The sequence below is a fragment of the Talpa europaea genome, assembly GCF_964194135.1.
Source record: "Talpa europaea genome assembly, chromosome: 9".
In the NCBI taxonomy this organism is placed as follows: Eukaryota; Metazoa; Chordata; class Mammalia; order Eulipotyphla; family Talpidae; genus Talpa; species Talpa europaea.
Genome location: NC_140076.1, coordinates 9,089,520 through 9,105,849, shown reverse-complemented (window position 1 = coordinate 9,105,849; position 16,330 = coordinate 9,089,520). Strand labels below are relative to the sequence as shown.

Below are 16,330 nucleotides of genomic sequence, written 5' to 3'. Positions count from 1 at the left end.
AGACAAGGAGACCGAGGCCCGTGGGTGAAGGGACCCGGCTGAGAGCCACACGGAAGGTCTTGGGTGGAGCTGGAGCAGATCACAAGCCTGATGGATCCTCCCCTGCGGGCTGGTTGTCCCAAGAGGCTGCTACCCACTGATCACTGCTCCAGAACAGTCTCAGCCAGCATCTAGGGGAATAAAGGCACCCCAGGGAGCACCCCCAGACAGGGCGCTGGGTGAGGAGCCTTTATCCCATCTGTGTTCAGGAGGACCTCACCTCCCAGGAGAGGGGCCAGGACAGTGTGGAGTCTCCCTTTGAAACGAATGGGAAACTGAGGCCGAGAGGTGATGAGTTCACCTGGAACAGAATGGAGCTAGTCAGTGCTGGGGGTTATGGTTCCTCCAGATATCAGGTCCCCTTCCTCCTGGGAACCCCTCCCCAGCCAGTCTCTGCACACCTCCACCTTTGCACCGCCCTCTGCAAGACCCTCCCCCTTTCTCGGCAGCACCCTTCACACCCTCACCCTCGCCACCAGCACTGACGCCTGCCCTTCCCCGAACCATGTGCTTCCTGGACACATGATGACCACGGCTTGCTCACCTCCATGGCAACCCACACAGTGCCTGATGCACAACCGGAGCCCCAGGAGCGGGCAGAAGGAGCGACGATTCCTCCAGTGGGCGAGATCCAGGTGGTTCAGACCCGCCGACCCCCTAACTGTGTCCCCAGATTCACAGAAGCCTATGGAGCCAGGTCTCGGTCTGGCCTTGCCAGCTACCTCCCTCCCCTCCCCCGATCCTGGCGCTACTGCCTTTAAGTACACAAGGGCTGGCAGGTGGGTGGACAGACAGGTGGCAGGTGGGTGGGAAGATGGAGGAAGCACGAAGCTCTGGGTGGTAGTTTGGGTTTGGTTCCCCACCCCTCAGGCAGTGGGAGAAATCTCAGGATGGAAGGAGCCAGAAGAGGGGAGCCATGGCCCCAGGTGCCCCCTGCCAATCCCACCCCACAGCATGAGCTCTGCTCCCACCATCCTCCCTCAGACCCCGGACCTCAGCCCCTCCCACCTCGCTGTTGCCCATAGCAACGGCCTAAAACCCCGTTCTTCAAACAATACTCGGAGAAGCCGCTCCCAGAGCCCCTTCTTGAGCAGCAGCAGAGAACCTTCTGGCATGTCCATGCTGCCCAATAGGGTCTCACGCCCCCATGGTGCACGGGCCACGTAGAAACACGCCGATCAGACCGAGGCTTGAATTTGTCATTTCATTTGATTATAACGCGTTGAAGATGAAATAGCCACGTGGCCGATGCTGCCCGCACCGATCAGCGCAGTTCTCGGGCCTGTCCTCCGGGTGCCAGGCTCAGGGCTTCCTGCCAAAGGCAGCGGTTCCTGGCGGCTGAGAAGCCCCCTCTGATGCTAGCTGCACCCTGCTGCATCTCAAAAACAAACACCGTCGACCCTGACGTTACTCTTGCCTTTTATTCCAGCATCTCCCAGAGTGCCAATATGTACAGACTTTATTTATACACATATAATATACATCATGTATACGTATTTATATATATTCACACGCCAGCCCGTGTGCCCTCGCACACGCACACGCCCACGCCCTCCCAGGAGAGCCCGGGCGGCCCTGAGCCTGCTGCCCCGGCGGCGGCCCTGGGCTTGCCAGGCATTCGTGAGGTTTCTGTTATTATTATTATTTTTTTGCTTTTGAAAAGAAGGCCATTTCCTTCCTCTCCCCAAACCCGAAACACTCCCCAGAACAGTCTGAGACATTTTTAAGGAAGAGGTTCTTCTCTGCATGGCCCACGCGGTTCCTGGAGAATCCAGACCCATTTTGCACGGCCCCCAGGTAGGTCCCTGGAAGGCTATGCCCCCCGCGTTCCCTGGGGGACCCTGGACGGCCAGCAGGGTCCCCAGCGGGCTGAGAGTCAGGCACGGCTGAGCTGTGCGCCCTGGGCGAAGGCTATAGCGTCAAGGGCACCTGCCAGATAAGGAGGGCGCTGTCCGTCTCCCCGCAGGGCGCGGGCCGCCCACTGCCCCCGGGGGCGCTGCCGAAGTTGCGGTAGCCCTGCCCCCCGGAGATGATGGCCACGGAGCAGATCTCCTTGCGGTGGGCGTCTCGGGCGCAGGGCCGGCTGCGCACCCAGACGTCGGGGTCGTCGGCCATCTCGTAGATGGAGCCGTCCTCCTCGCTGTGCTCCAGCGCCGAGCCCTCGGCGGGCGCCGGCTCCCGCATGGACAGCAGCGGGCCGGGCAGGTGCGCGGTGGAGCGCAGGCGGTACTGCAGCAGGATGCCCTTCTTGCGGGTCAGCTCCCGGCCCCCGTGGCTGGCGGGCGCGGGCACGGGCTCGTGGGCCTGCCCGTCCAGCTTGTCCTCCTCGGCCCTCGGGCCCTCGGCCTCCTCCTGGTCGCTCCGCAGGATGTCGGGCGCCAAGATGCTGGAGGCCACAGCCAGGAAGGCCACGGGCCCGCAGTGACCGTTGAGTGAGACCATTCCTTTCCCTGCAGGGTGGGGCAAGAAGAGCCGAAAGGCCCAGAGCTTTAGGGGAGATACCCACACGGCAACTTGGAGAAATTTCTGGGATTTTGGGTTTTGGGGTAACTGTCATCTATACTGGAAACTTCCCAGAAGCCCATGGTTTGGGGAGGGCCCTCCCACACTTCAGGTGTGGAGCAGAACAGGGGGAGGGGGAGTTCAGACAGACCCCCCACTTCCGCCCTGAGCCACCCTCATGTCTATGCCTCTGCCCAAGCTGCTGCTTCTGCCTGGAAAGTCTCTCCCTTCTACCTGATTCTATCACTCAGCCTGAGAATCCCCACACAAGCACCCCCACAGCACCCCCTTCTTGAATCACCTGATCGCCCCATCTCTGTGTCCTGTAGTTGCTGGAACACCCGCCCTCAGAGCCCCTGCCTCAGCCGTAGGGTGCTCCCTACCCCACTCACTCCCCCAGCAGCAGGCCCCAGGTTGGTCTTCACTCTCAGGCAGAGGGGGGCCAGCGCTCCAGGTGCTCCCTGATCCACCCCTTTCTCTAGGTCCCACGCATGGTCAAGACAGACCTTCCAAAATACATTCGCACACAGACCCCCAGCCCCAGAAGTCCTTAGCTAATTCTACCTCTGGAGTCGGGATGTTTTGAAGTTGCTGTGGGGAGGGAGGAAAAGGTCCTGCGGAGCCTCTGCCCCGATCAGATGCCTTGGTCCAGCCTTGAGCCACCCGGCCAAAGCGCACCACTGTGCCCATTTGCCAGATTAGAAAATTGAGTCTCAAAAAGAAAATAGGGAACCATGAAGTTGGGGTGATTTCATTGCACTATGCCACAGAACCTCCGTGATGACAGAGGGCGTTGGGGAATGGCTGTCACCCCCATATCAGAAGAGAATACAAATTTCTGGACGCAAGATTTGCCAACCCCCAGCCAACAGCCACCTGCAGCTGCCTCCCTGGCTCTGCTGGGACCAGCTCCCCTCACCTGTGATCTTGGGGATGCCTTCCAGCCGGGGCACAGGAAGCAGGACAATGACACCCTGGTCGGTGCCCACCCAGAGCAGACCCTGGCAGATCAGGAGGCTGGTGACGCACAGGTGCTTCTGGCCTGCAGAGAGAGAGGCCACCGTGAGCACAGCCACCTTCCCAGGTCAGGGGGGCACAGCCAGGGCTCCACCCAGGAGATGAGCAAGAGACTGGATAGGGAGGAAGGTAAGACGTGAGGCTGGGGAAAATGACCCCGGGATGCCAGCCGGGCATTTCCCCAACCAACCTCAGTTTCCCCTGTAATATGGAGCTGCCTCGAGGATGCAATGAGTTAAGAGAGCACAGAGCTGGCCCTCGTGCTCTCGACAGGCTGTGGCTGGGTCATCCTGCACCAAGGCTAAGTCAAGGGTGGCCCATGCCAGGGACGCAACCAGCCTATGGGGAGCATGAGGTTGGGGGTGAAGCAGAGGTTGGTGCAGACGGGATGCAGGAAGAGGAAGACGGGGGAGGCAGGAAGGAGGGAAAGCTGGCAGCGTATCAAAGCCCCTGGGTTTCCAGCCTAGGCTTGGCATTCTGCCCACATGGACCCTTTCCTTGTGGAGGGCACAGCACACCCCACAGTCTGGGCCCCCGACAGTGAAATGACGCCAGGAACTAGTGTGTTTTTAATATCAATTCGTATTGGTTCTAGCTCAGCTTTCCTCTGGCTACTGTCTCTTCATGTCAGCACGAAGGGCGATGGCGCGAAGGTTAGAGGGTCTCTCTGCTCTTCACTGGGAGAAGGCACAGAATGGGCTGCTGGGCATAGGGGCCAACAGGACTCCGGGCCCAGAGCTGGGTTCAAGCCCCGGCTCTGCCACTTCCTGCTTCGTGACCGGGGACCAGTCCCTAACCCTGTGCCACGGTTTCCTCTCTTGCAAGAGGGACAGCAACGGTGTCTCCGAGCCTTGGCCTGGGGATTAAATGAGCCAGAGTCTGTGACCACAGGAAGTTCTAGAGTGTGTGCTTCCCAAGAGCAGGCCTCTGTGTGGTTCCCCCATGCCACGTGCAGCCCTGGGGATGCCATGCCTACAGGTTGGCATGGAAGTGATCTCCCCAGGAGTGGAGCAGTTGCAACAAAACCTGAGCTCTGCCTGCATCCCCGCTGCACCCGGGGGGCGGGCATTAATACCCCCACCTGGAAACCGGGCATAACGTCGTGCCTGGCACACAGCTCGGCCCTGTGAGGCTTAGGTCAGACTGGTACATTGGGTGCTCTGGAAACCCCACAGCAGCATCTCTGAGAGTGTGGTTCCTGGACCAGCAGCCTCGGTGTCACCTGCGAACTTGCTAGAAATGCATTTGGGGGCTCACCTCTGAGGGTTGGCCCGGCTTGTCCAGTCTGACCAGTCCATGCCTGGAGGCGCGTGCCCCGGCACCTGGCATCCCAGGACTGCACATGGCATGCAGGAACCATACAGAGTCTGCTCTGGAAGAGCAAACATTCTAGAACTTCCTGTGGTCACAAAAATGTTCTCTCTGCCTGACTCTGCAGTTTGGTGGCCACCAGCCTGAGTGCTTGACAGGTGGCGACTGGGACTGAGGGACTGGATTTTTCATTTCATTTCATTTCACTCCATCTCATAGTGGCTGTGGAGTTCCAGAGTGCAGCCCGGGAAGGGGAGCGAGGGAGCGAGAACACGCATGAGGAACATAAATACCAGGCAGAGGGCTCAAGTGGTGCAGAGTGGGCGTGTTTCAGGACTGTCGTGCCTCACTCTGCTTCCCGGAAGGACAGGGAGGCAGGTGTGACAATCGCGACGCGGGAGGCGAGGCGGAGGCAGCTGCACCAAGACACCAGCGAGGGCCAGGAGACGTTTGTGCAAAAGCCCTGCACTGAGAATGAGCTGGGGGGCCGGTGGGGCAGGCTGCTGGGGCAGGTAGGAGATGACCTGAGAGGGGGTCAGGACAGAGGGTGCCACTCCTGTTCTGAGAATGGTGAGAAGCTACTGGAAGGCCGATTAAGAAGAGTGATGCAATCCAATTTTAGAGGAGGCTTTAGCTGCAGGGTGAGAGAGGGTGGGGTGCAGGGAGGGAACAGGAGGCCAGCAAGGCAGAGAGGGTGCTGGCGGAGACTCAAAGGTGGCAGGGAGGTGATGAGAAGCTGACAGCGCTTGTGATTATTCTGAAGCAGAACGACAGACCCCTGGCAGACTGGAGCAGGAGGAGAGGGGTCAGGGCAGCTTTGAGGTTCCCTGCCAGGAGCCTGGAGGAGGGGGGAGGGGCAGGGGGAGGGAAGCCCGAGTCCCCCACGGGATGTGCTGTGGGAGGTGCATCTGCATCACATCAGCTGGGGGTGGCATCTCTGAGCCTACAACGTGCTGCCAACTCAAAAAGTCACCTTCCTAGTGTCGATGCCATGTGGAAATGCAAACTCACTGGCAAAAGCTAGCCTGTCCCTGACACCTCCTTCACCAACAGTAGAGTTTGGGGGTCCACAGAGCTGAGACTCTCCCCCACACCTGCATCAACTCAAAATGTGGTCCCCGAGCTACCAGGCCAGCGTCCGTCCTCCCAGGCCTCGGGCTGCACACCCCCTCCCACCCTCCGTGGCCGGGATCAAGGGCTGCACCCCTCGACATCCTCTGTGCGCAATTTGCTCTTTGCCCCCCAGATGTAAGCTCCCCGAGGGCAGCAGGATATCTGAACCCCAAAGTGAACCCCCCAGTTCCTGGCCGACCATCCTGGTTCATGCAGTTGCCCAAGAAGCAGCTGCGTGAATGAACAAAGAAAAGTAAAACAGGGACATGGGTGTTGATTCATGCACTGGCTCTTCGGGTCTGGACAAGTCTCTTTCATCGATGAATGAGTTTTACAAACCTCTGGTGCTCGACTTTATGATGATTAGCAATCGGGCGTGAGTGTGCCTGTGCGTGTGCGTGCGTGTGTGCGCACGCGTGATTATCCACACGGTGTGTGTATATATCACGTATTTACACGGTTGAGCACAGCTCCTAGCCCACAGTGTGCACAATCAATAAATGGAGGCTATTAGGATAATGTTTGCGATTATTCAAAGGACCTAGATTCTAATGCCTTCAGACCAGCTCCATCAGCGCCGTAAACCCACAAAAAATAATCGGGCCAAGAAAGGGAACAGTGGCGTTTCTCATCCAGCTCCCTCACCTCCTCGGCCGGGGCCCCTGGGGCCCGAGACCATCAGAGACCATTTCCTGGTGCCCCCGCATCCTCTCGGCCCCCGCTGGACAGCCCAGGCCCGACAGATGAAAGGCAGGCGAGCGAGAAACCGAGAGAGATGCCAGAATTGAGGAATGGCTTCATCTGCAGACCTCGTTCCGGGGCCCCACCCCCCCCTTCCACCTCGAGGAAAAGAGCAAGGCACTTCACAAACAGTCCAAAAGAAAAAAATTCTAATGGTGGATAAATATTTTATCACAGAGACTTAATGCAGCAGTGTTCAACTCACCCAGGCCATCTATCTGGAGATATACAACTTTAAAAAGCTCAGGCGCTCGGAGAACATTTTATTAATGACCTGTCTAGTTAAGAGGAGGAGGGAGTTTAGGTTCAAAAATGCATTAATACCAGTCGGGCCCTCGAGTGGAAGAAAGAGGTCACAGGAAGGAAGGGTGATAAATTTTTAACACGCCCTTAAAAAAAATCCACACTTAGAGGAAGAACAAATTTATTACTAATTATGCAATTATTTCGTTTGGTGGTGTGGGGGAAGAAAAAATACTTAAAAGCCTTTTAAAAATATCTCTAATAAAGGATGTAAGAATTCTGCTCTGTTGTTCTCCGCCAGGGCGCCACGTAGGGTGGCTGGAAGCCACCCCCCACCTGGGGTGGGCGCGGCCCGGCTCCTCCCAGGCGTGGGGGGCCCCCGGAGCACACAGGGCCCCAGGCTCCCTGGTGTGGCTGATCAGGCAAGGGCTGGCCTGGGGGAGGAGGCCCGGGAAGCAACCCCCGGGGGGCCTTGGGGAAGCCCCGTGCCCAGGTCAGGCCTCTCCACCCATGTCAAGGTCCAGTCCCAGGGAGGTGTGGCAAGAGGTGGCCTCTGTCTGCGGATGCTGGTTTGGTGGAAAGACACTGATAACAGAGGGGCAAGCAGGGAACCCCATGGGACACGTGTGACCGGATGGGCTGGGGGCCGTGAAGGTGGTGATGGAGACAGTGACAGGGACTGAGCCCCATGCAGGCCAAGATGGCGGGCGCCGTCCTTGCCTGACGCCGGTAAGGCCACACCTGCCCTGAGCGGTCAGGACCCAGGAGCTCGCTCCTGCTCACAGAGCTGGAAGGAGCAGAGCCTGGCTGTGCCCAAGCTCTGGCTCCAACCTCAAGATGAGGAAACTGAGGCCCAGGGAGGTGGAAGCTGCACGGTCTGAGCAGTGGCTAGGCTGGTCTTTACCATCCTGGGCCTTAGTTTACCTGGCTCTGAAACTCATCATGACAAGAAATTGTCCTTCCTCCTTTAAAGGCCCCCCCAGAGGAGACTGAGATTAAAAAAGGCTCATAAGATTTTCCTCCTTATTGTTCCACTAATGCAAAATAATTTAGCTATCACCACAAATGTGGAAGTATTTCTGTGATATGGAGAAATTTTTATTATCATTAAAATGGATTTACCTTGTATAATGGCCAAATACTATGAAACAAAATGACACTGAAGCTGAAAAACAGGAGAAGGGGAGGGGTGGGGGGAGGCAGGAGGGAAGGAGAGCGAGGGGGGCAGGAAGGACCCATGACCGCGACCGGCACACCCCAGGGAGACACTGAGTCTCTCGGGCACCCACCCAAAGTCCCGCTGGGCAAGGTGTCTGCCCATGTGCCCATGCCTGGCGGCGCCTGCCCTGAGCGCAGGAGCCACCCCGCCCCACACACAGGAGGGACCCGCCGGCCGCCCAACCGCCTCCGGAGCCGTGTCCCCCGCGCAGAGTGAGCGCTGAGAGCGACCAGTGTGACGCCCAGGGCTGCCTCGGGCTGGGGTCTCCCCTGCATGGCTTTTGAGCAGCTACCTGACCTGGAAGGGCCCTCCGCGGGCCGGCCTGCCTGCTGCTGGGAGGGAGCTCTCCGCGACCGCAAGCAGAGCTCTGGGGCGGCAGTCCCCGGGATCCCAACCCGCTGCTTCCCCGCTTGGAGCCCGGTTTTCAAGGCTGATGACCAGGCACTCCAGGGGGCTAAGGAGGTTGGCTGCCGGCCTGTCGTGCCTGCCCCTCCCTCCCCAGGCGGGGACAGCGGGGCGCCCGCTCCCCAGCAGGCTCACCTGGCAGGAGGAAGGTGGTCCTGGTGGCGATGTTGATCTCCTGCAGATGCTCCAGCGTCTCGGTGTGGAAGAGGCGGATGGAGGAGCCGGAGGAGAAGGCCATCCAGACGCCGCTGCCCGCCTTCACCATGTGCGTCACGCTCACGGCCTCGTCCTGGTGCGCCTCGAAGCTTTGCTGCAGCAGAGGGGAGGGGCATGTGGGTGCTGGGGACCCAGGGCTGGAAGGGGGACCCGGGCCCGGCAGTGATGTCCACCAGTGTTTAACGACTGGTGGGAGATGCTGGATGGTCACGGCTGCCGACCCCCCACCCCCAGTCACACAAGCCCCCGCCCGTGATGTGCCTGATGGAGGAGCACAAGGGGGCAGGGGCGCAGGGCCAGGCTCCCGCACCCTCCTCTGCAACACGGGCCCAGAGCAGACGGGGCAGTGGTGGTGCACGTGCTCATCTGGCGTCATGATGACAACGGGGAAGAGCAGAAAGGCTGGTGGGGAGCTGGGATGGGAGTGAGGAGGTGGCACGTCCGAGACTTGAGAAATGGAGAAAGCAGGAGAGTCCGAGGGAAGAGGAAAGTGCCAGAGCAGGTGAGAGCATTTTCTCCCAGTAACCGGGAGGGCCTCAGTTCTGCAGAAACCATTCCACGCTGCGGGGCTCGGTTTTTCACCTGCGAGTGTCTAATTTTGATCTTGAAAGAAAACAGCTTTTTTACAGAGGGGACGAGCGACCAGAGTTCCCATGACCCACTGCAGGAGAAATTCCAAGCTCCAGGCTCGGCCTTCCAGGCCCCAGCTCAGCCCTCACCCCTCCTGTCCCAGCAGGCCCCCCAGGCTTCAGGCTACCCACCCCGGGCCTTCCTCTGCCCTCGCCACGACCCGGGTGCAGCACACAGCCCCTGCCTCCTGGGAACAGCTTTCCAGAGCCCAGAGCCCTGGACAGCCGGCTCCCATGGGTGCCTCTGCAGCCCTAGTCCACCGACCGGCCCAGAGACGCCGCCCCATGGAGGACACGCTCCCTGCCCCCACGCGGGACTGTGAGCTCCACGGACAGCGCCGAGCCTTAGGCCTGGCCACGCGACCCTGCTTGGCACAGGACCCGGCATGCAGTAAAATCAGGTCATAGAATAAATGGACAGTGGACAGACACGTGACTTCTGCCCATGATACTCAGCAAGCACCCCAGGCCAGTCACCCAATACCAGGCGGGCGCGTGGGCAAGGCTGGGCGTCCACTCGGTGGGCGGTCCTCTGTGCAGAGTCATGTTTGCAGAGACGGCGTGACGACCACAGGACACGTGAACGTTACAGTGGTGAGTGCAAAAGGGAAAAACAAGGTCCCTTCTGAAATGGGGCTGGACAGAGGCCTGCCCCCTCTGTAAAAAAGCTGATTATCCCAGGAGCAGCAGCTGCTGACTTTGCTCCTTCCAGTTTTCTGTTTTCTCCATGTTTTTTTTTTTTCTATAAAAAAGCATGTCTCAGGTGGAAGCCCCAGAACACGGGAGACGTTGCACAGAAACTTACTTGGAATCAGATGTGCTATTGTCTCATTCCCTCAATAACTTCACAGGCCCGGGCCTCGGTTTCCCTATTTGTGGGGAGCTTGCAGTGAGGACGATAGGGACCTGGGTGAGGAGAGCATGGCACAGGCCTGATCCCCCAATTTGGTCGCATTCATCCAACAGGTGTTCCTGAGCACCTACTAAGTGCACAGCACGGCCCAGGTGCTGGAACGTAACCCTGACAAGAGAACAAGGACCTGAGCTTATGGCATGTGTGATTCAGACAGTGACAACCACCGCACAGAAGGACCCTGGGGCCAGGCAGGCGGCTGTCCTGAGAGGCCTCTCGGAGGTGCCGAGAAGGGGAAGGTCACAGCCCCAGGGAGATGGTGGGAGAGGGGGACACACAGGCCTGGAGATGCTGGGGCAGGAGAGAGGTGGGTGACTTTGAGAAACAGAGAGGCGGTCAGTGGGGGAAGCACAGGGGTAAGACAGGCGAGGGGTCACCCCAGGCCCCTCGAGGCCCACGTGAAGCATTTGGCTGGTACAGAAGTGCTGGAGGCGGTGCGTGTGACACCATCTAGTTTGCAGCTCAGCGGCAGGAGGCGGCAATTCACTGCAGCCTCAGCCCCAACTCCACCCTGGCTCAAACCAAGAGGTTTCCCACCTGATAAAGAGTAGGGGGTGGGCGTCCCTAAGGGGAGTCAAGCAATGAACTCGGTGCTTGTTCCCCACCAGACGCCGGGCCCAGGAGGGCGAGTTGGGAGCTGGGCACCGAAATTCCCTCTTCTGAGTCACTCCCTTCAGGTCTGAGGCACAAGGGTGGTCAATAGGCTGGGGGACAGCAAATCTGGGGTCCCCAAAGTGGGGATCAGCCAAGTCAGGGGTGAGGTGGGCAGAGAGGACAGGGAGGAATGTGAAGAACAGCCTGGCAGCTCCGGTCCCTCACTCCCCAGCACCCTTCCCCATGCTGGGAGCCGCCTTCTGGGAGCGTGATCTGGGCATGCCGGTCAGGGGCCTCCTGGGCACGAGCGCAGGAGTAGGGGCTATACCAGAACCGTAGGCCCAGATATTTTGAGGCTGAGGGAGCTCAGTTCAGCACCCTTGGGTGGGAGCAGGAGCATTTTCCAAATGTGGGAGCTCAGAAGTGATTGTTAGGAGTGATTCTCCCACCCAAGCCGGGTGAAATGCTGCCCACAGGGCACCCCAATCCCAGACCAGGGCTTCCCATTTCTCACCTCCGGACCCTGCCTCTAATCACTGGCCAGCCTTGGGGGCCCGGGAATATGGGCCCACCTTATCCTCTAAGCTGCCCCCTTGGCCCTTAGGAAGGCCCCCGCCCACCTGACACCAGCACAGCCATGCCTTCCTCTCGCTCCAGAAGGCCAGTGCCTCCTGCCTGCCGGCCACTCTGGTCCTGGTCCAGGCAGGACCAGCTGTTTATAGCTGATTCCTGGTCCAGGCAGGACCAGCTGTTTATAGCTGATTCCTGGCCCTGGGGCACGGCCCTGCTACGTGATATTCTGGGCCAGTGGCCTGCAAACAATGGCCCTCGGCTCCTGTATTGGAGAATCATGCTTTTCTGGAATGTGGTAGCACCCTCATAGAGAGGAATTCACTCAAGGAGCATGGAAGCCAGCACGCTGACCACACCCTGTCTCTGTCTAAGGACGAAGAGATCTGCAAAGAAGCCCTGAACTTTACTGAGAGGTTGGGGGGGTGAGAGGATGGGAACACCTGCAGAGGACCCCGCCTCCACCCAGTGATCAGGACGGGACAAGCCTGCCTCCCCGCCTCTGCTTGAGAATCGGGTCAAGCCCTGGAGTCTCAGCAAGAAGAAACAACCCCGGCAATTTCAGATTGTGGTGCCGTCCACAAAACACTGGGGCTTCTCTCAAAGCAGGTCACGCCCTGGGGACCAGAGAAAGGCTGAGGGATCTTTCTGGATGAGAGGAGACTACAGAGGCCGGACAATCAAACTCAACGAGTGATCCCAGCTGGATCCTGGCGGGGGGGGGGGGGGGGCTCTGGAAGATATTTTGGGGATAGAAGATGGGGAACTGTACTTGGACAGTGGACCAGTGTTCAACCCCTGGGCACGACAGCGCCGCTGCAGCAGGCGGAGGGCAGTGCGTGTGAATAGTTCATTAGGTAAAGAATATGTGTGTTCATCGCATCCTTTCAACTTTCCTATAGTTTGAAATTTTTTAAATAAAAAATTGGGGTGGGGGAAGGTAGTTATTAAAAAGAGGAAATAGCTGGCCGGGTATGACTGGCCAGGTAAGTGGGCTCCTCTCTCACCTGTTAAGGGACAGGGAGAGCCGCTGCCCCAGGGGCACTAAGAGGTTCCTCGGGGAGGTTGAAGGGGTCCCCAGGATCAGCAGCTGGGGCTGAGCTGCTGGGGCAGCGGGGTGAGCCCCCACGCCACCCCCACGCACTCTCTCTGGCCACGCTGCAGGCACCTGCAAGGTTCCAGGTGAGCCTCGGCCGCAGCGGTGCTGACACGGCCCAGCCTCCAGCCACGCAGTGTTCATGAGGCACCAGGTGACGCTGCTGTGCTTGTTCCCATAAATTCCCTAGTGAGCAGCTCCGCACTCCAAGTCCTTAGGGCTGGGTGACACCAGGAGCCCCCAAGAGTGCTGCGAGCTGCCACAGCGGGGACGCCGGCTGTACCTGGCCGCAGTTTATCATCCTCACCTTAAGGAAAGATGAGGGCAGAGGCCGGCCGGGGAAGCATGAGTCCAGGTGACCCCACTGAGCAGAGTGGCCTCCCCCAGGTGCTCTCTGCCGGGCCCAGCAGAGTGTGGGCATGGAGGGGCTCTCGCCTCCCACTCCCTGCTCAGGCACCAGGACCAGCTGCTCCTGGGAGGCAAGATCACTGGCCCAGAGATTGCCCAGACAGCACAGCCTGCACCTCGCGACCCTGCCTCCCACAGCAACCCGGGCGAGGACGCCTCCACTCCACCCTCACCCAGCGGGCCAGGCAGGGAAACTTCGGGAAGTTGGGCCCCGGTCACTCCACCCGCCAGGGGATGGACAGGCAGGGGTGGAGGCCCCATCACACCCCGGGGGGCTGTGCCGCCGTGGCTGCGCAATGGCTTAGAACCTTGGGTGCGCCTGGTCACCCTGGAGGAAGTGGAGTATAAAAGCCTCTCCAGGCGCGGGCTATTGATATTCTCCTCATTAGACCTATTTAATTTCCTTTTGTTTTCTTCAATTATGAGAGCCAGCGTAGCGTTGCCTCTCCAGCGCCTGCACTGAGGAGGGAGGACCGCGGCCACTTGAGGCCACCGAGCACCTTTGCCAAGAGCTCGCCTCCAGCAGACGACCGACCAAGCCTGTCCTGGCAGGTGTCCGGGTGGAGCGGGGGCCTGCTGGTGTCTGCCCACAGCTGAGCACGGTACAGGCATGAGGGGTCCCGGCCCTCCTTGTTCTCGGGGATATCGTCTTGGTGCCCAGAGTTCCTGCTTGTCAGCCAGGTGTAGGGCCATGCAGGAGGCCTCTCACCAAGGGCAGAAGTCCTGATATGAGGAACATACAGGGAGCCAGTATCTGCTGGAAGCAGCAGGCAGATATTAGACTAGAGATAGTATGATTTGACGAGCAGGAACAACGGAGGACCCCAGGCAACAGCCTCTGGTCACTCCACCCTAACTCGCATCCCTGTAACGCACCCCCACACATGGACACTCCCAAGCACGTACACTCTCTCCATGCGTGTGTATGTGAAGTCAGATAAACACGAGATGCCTTTGGATGGGGCTGCACATTACTTCTGGCCTAGCCCCTCTAGGCTGCTCAATGCTTTGCGTGGACTTTAAGTAATCTCTCCCTCATGCTATGCCACTTCCAACAGGGCATCACCAACAACAACCCCCAAATTAAGTACCTGCTCTGAGTGCAGCTGGTCTCCTCTCACTGCCTGTGCCCGGCATCCAGGGGGAGCCAACAGCCCAGTCAAAGACAGAGGAGGTGGCTCGTTGCCTGCTGGTGCTCACATCAACCTGCGGTTCTGCGGGAGGACGCAGGCCACGCACATCTGCCGGACTCTACAGACCATGGGCCCAGGCAGCACAGAGGACAGGAGGGCCTGGTGGGCACATTGGGGTCAGAGGCACCCTGGGGTCCTGGCTCCCCCGCCCACCAGGTGGTCCCTGTGATCCCAAGCAAGCCCAGTGAGCACCTGACTCTGCCGCTGGGCCTCTTGCTCTGGGCTAACTCCTTGCCAGAGACCTGGGAGCTTTCTATCATGCTGCCGAGCTCTGGGGCAGTTTCCATAATGAGCCCCTTTTTTGAAAGTGGGGAAACTGAGGCAATCAGTGGCCGAGGCCAGAGCCAGCTGGCCCAGCTCCTGAGCCCACATGGTCTGGGCCTGCTCAGATGAGGCGGCAGGGGCACTAGGAGGGGTCCCTGGCGTGGCCCCGGTGGTTCCTCCCTGAGAAGCCCAGCGTGTGAACACAGGGTGCCCTGAGTGCAGGACTGGCCTAACCTCTGCCTGTGCGACCTCACTCAGCCTGTGATTACTCAGGAGTCTGGCCTGGGCTCCCGCTCGGCCTCCAGCCCGGGGCCAAGCATTCTCGAGTCCAGGACCACCCTCGGCTCTGTGCGGGGGATCGGGCCACTGCTCTTGTGTCTGGTCTCCTGCCCCCCCACAACCCACACAGGCTCGGAGCGGAGAGAAACCACTGAAGGGAGCATGGAGGGGCTTCTGGAAGAGAGGAAGGACTGAAAGCCGGAGACGCCCGGGGCTCAGCGCCGAGGCCGGCCACCTGCCCCACTGTCCTCCCCTGGCCTGGCCTCGGGTCCCCTGGCTGTTCTGGCCACAACGTGCCCTCTTGTCTGCCTTCTCTGCACAGCTCCCTTTTCTCCTCCACGGCGTCACAAAACCTGTTCCCTAAGCCAACGGCTTCAAAGTCCTATTTGCTTGTTTTAAACCATGAAATTCTTCATCAGCCTAAATCTTCTGGGGGAAAACCAAATATTGGACATAGAAAAGGCCTGAGCTCTCCCAGTGAGGACAGAGGCAGCCGGTCCCCGCCCACCAGGGGTCCCGTGAGACCCCTCCTCACATGCACACACCCAGAGCTGGGCCTGCTCCCCTGCCCCAGCCACCCGCACGCCAAGGTTCCCAGCCCCTGCACAGGGAAGGGATCCCCGAGAAACCCCAAACCCACCCATCCCCACCCTTCACAAGCTTCCCAAAAGGAAGTTCTTCTGAACAGCTAATCTCCATCCTTCCTGCTGCTGGTGGAAAACGCTCACCCTCCCTTTGCAAGTCCTTGCTGCCACATCTTTAGGAAGTTCCTTTCTCAAATTTCACCTGCCAACTTTTAATTAAAAAAAAAAAAGCTAAACAGGATGACTACGACAATGATCTCTCTCACACACACACACAAATTAAGACGAAACCACTGAACAGAGACGACTCCGTGGGGTGACGTGACCCCGACCGCGCTGGTGGGGCCGGGACACCGGAGTTCCCGCGGGGGGCTCCCTGGCACCGATGCCTGGATCCTTCCCCCGCATGCCAATTTGCATACGATTACCCAAGAAGCCCTGCGCCTGGATTTTGCTTTTGCAAATTCCCACCCGTTTCGTGTCATAAATAAGATAGGAGACAGAAAACTAATACAGCCCAGCGATGCATTATTCATGGCGCGTCACAGTGTTATGATAGATTTACAACAGCTAATACATGCAAACTAAGTTTGGGCACTAAATGTGAAAGTTAAGGGCGGGGAAGGTGGGCGTAGGTGGGGTGGGAGGGGGAAATCTGGAGGGGTGGGGGGTCTATAGGGCAGCTGGCTGGGAAGTTTCTTTCCTGATGGGGTCAGTGACAGGAAAGCACTTGGTGCCGGTGTGGGGCCACATAAGCAGCGGCCTGCTGGGGGACCAGGGAACTCTGGGGGAAAGGGGCCCCCGTGGGAACACCTCAAGGCTGTGGCAGCCACATCAGAAGCAGGACCCCAGCCCTCGTGTGACACAGTTGTCCCACCCAGATGTGCCCCACCGCTTTACCCAGAAAAATAAGGTCACTGCCCAAACCATTCAGCCCTGTGTTGATGGGCAGGACCCACCCAGCCCAGCTGCCGGGCCTGCCAACAAGCCCTTT

At 59.2% G+C, this 16,330-nt stretch overlaps 1 protein-coding gene across 6 annotated transcripts in view; it reads right to left on the bottom strand.

Moving 5' to 3' along the window:
• Positions 1-1,950: 1,950 nt before the first annotated feature.
• The window catches only part of ARHGEF10L (Rho guanine nucleotide exchange factor 10 like), a gene marked incomplete at both ends in the record, with an annotated part of 86,860 nt that continues 72,480 nt past the window's right edge, over positions 1,951-16,330 (bottom strand). For all 6 annotated transcript variants that reach the window (XM_084242129.1, XM_084242128.1, XM_084242131.1 and 3 more), the window contains 3 exons: positions 1,951-2,489; positions 3,461-3,583; positions 8,726-8,900. In XM_084242129.1, the coding sequence (XP_084098255.1) occupies positions 1,951-2,489; positions 3,461-3,583; positions 8,726-8,900 (837 nt within the window). The remainder of the gene's footprint in view (positions 2,490-3,460; positions 3,584-8,725; positions 8,901-16,330) is intronic.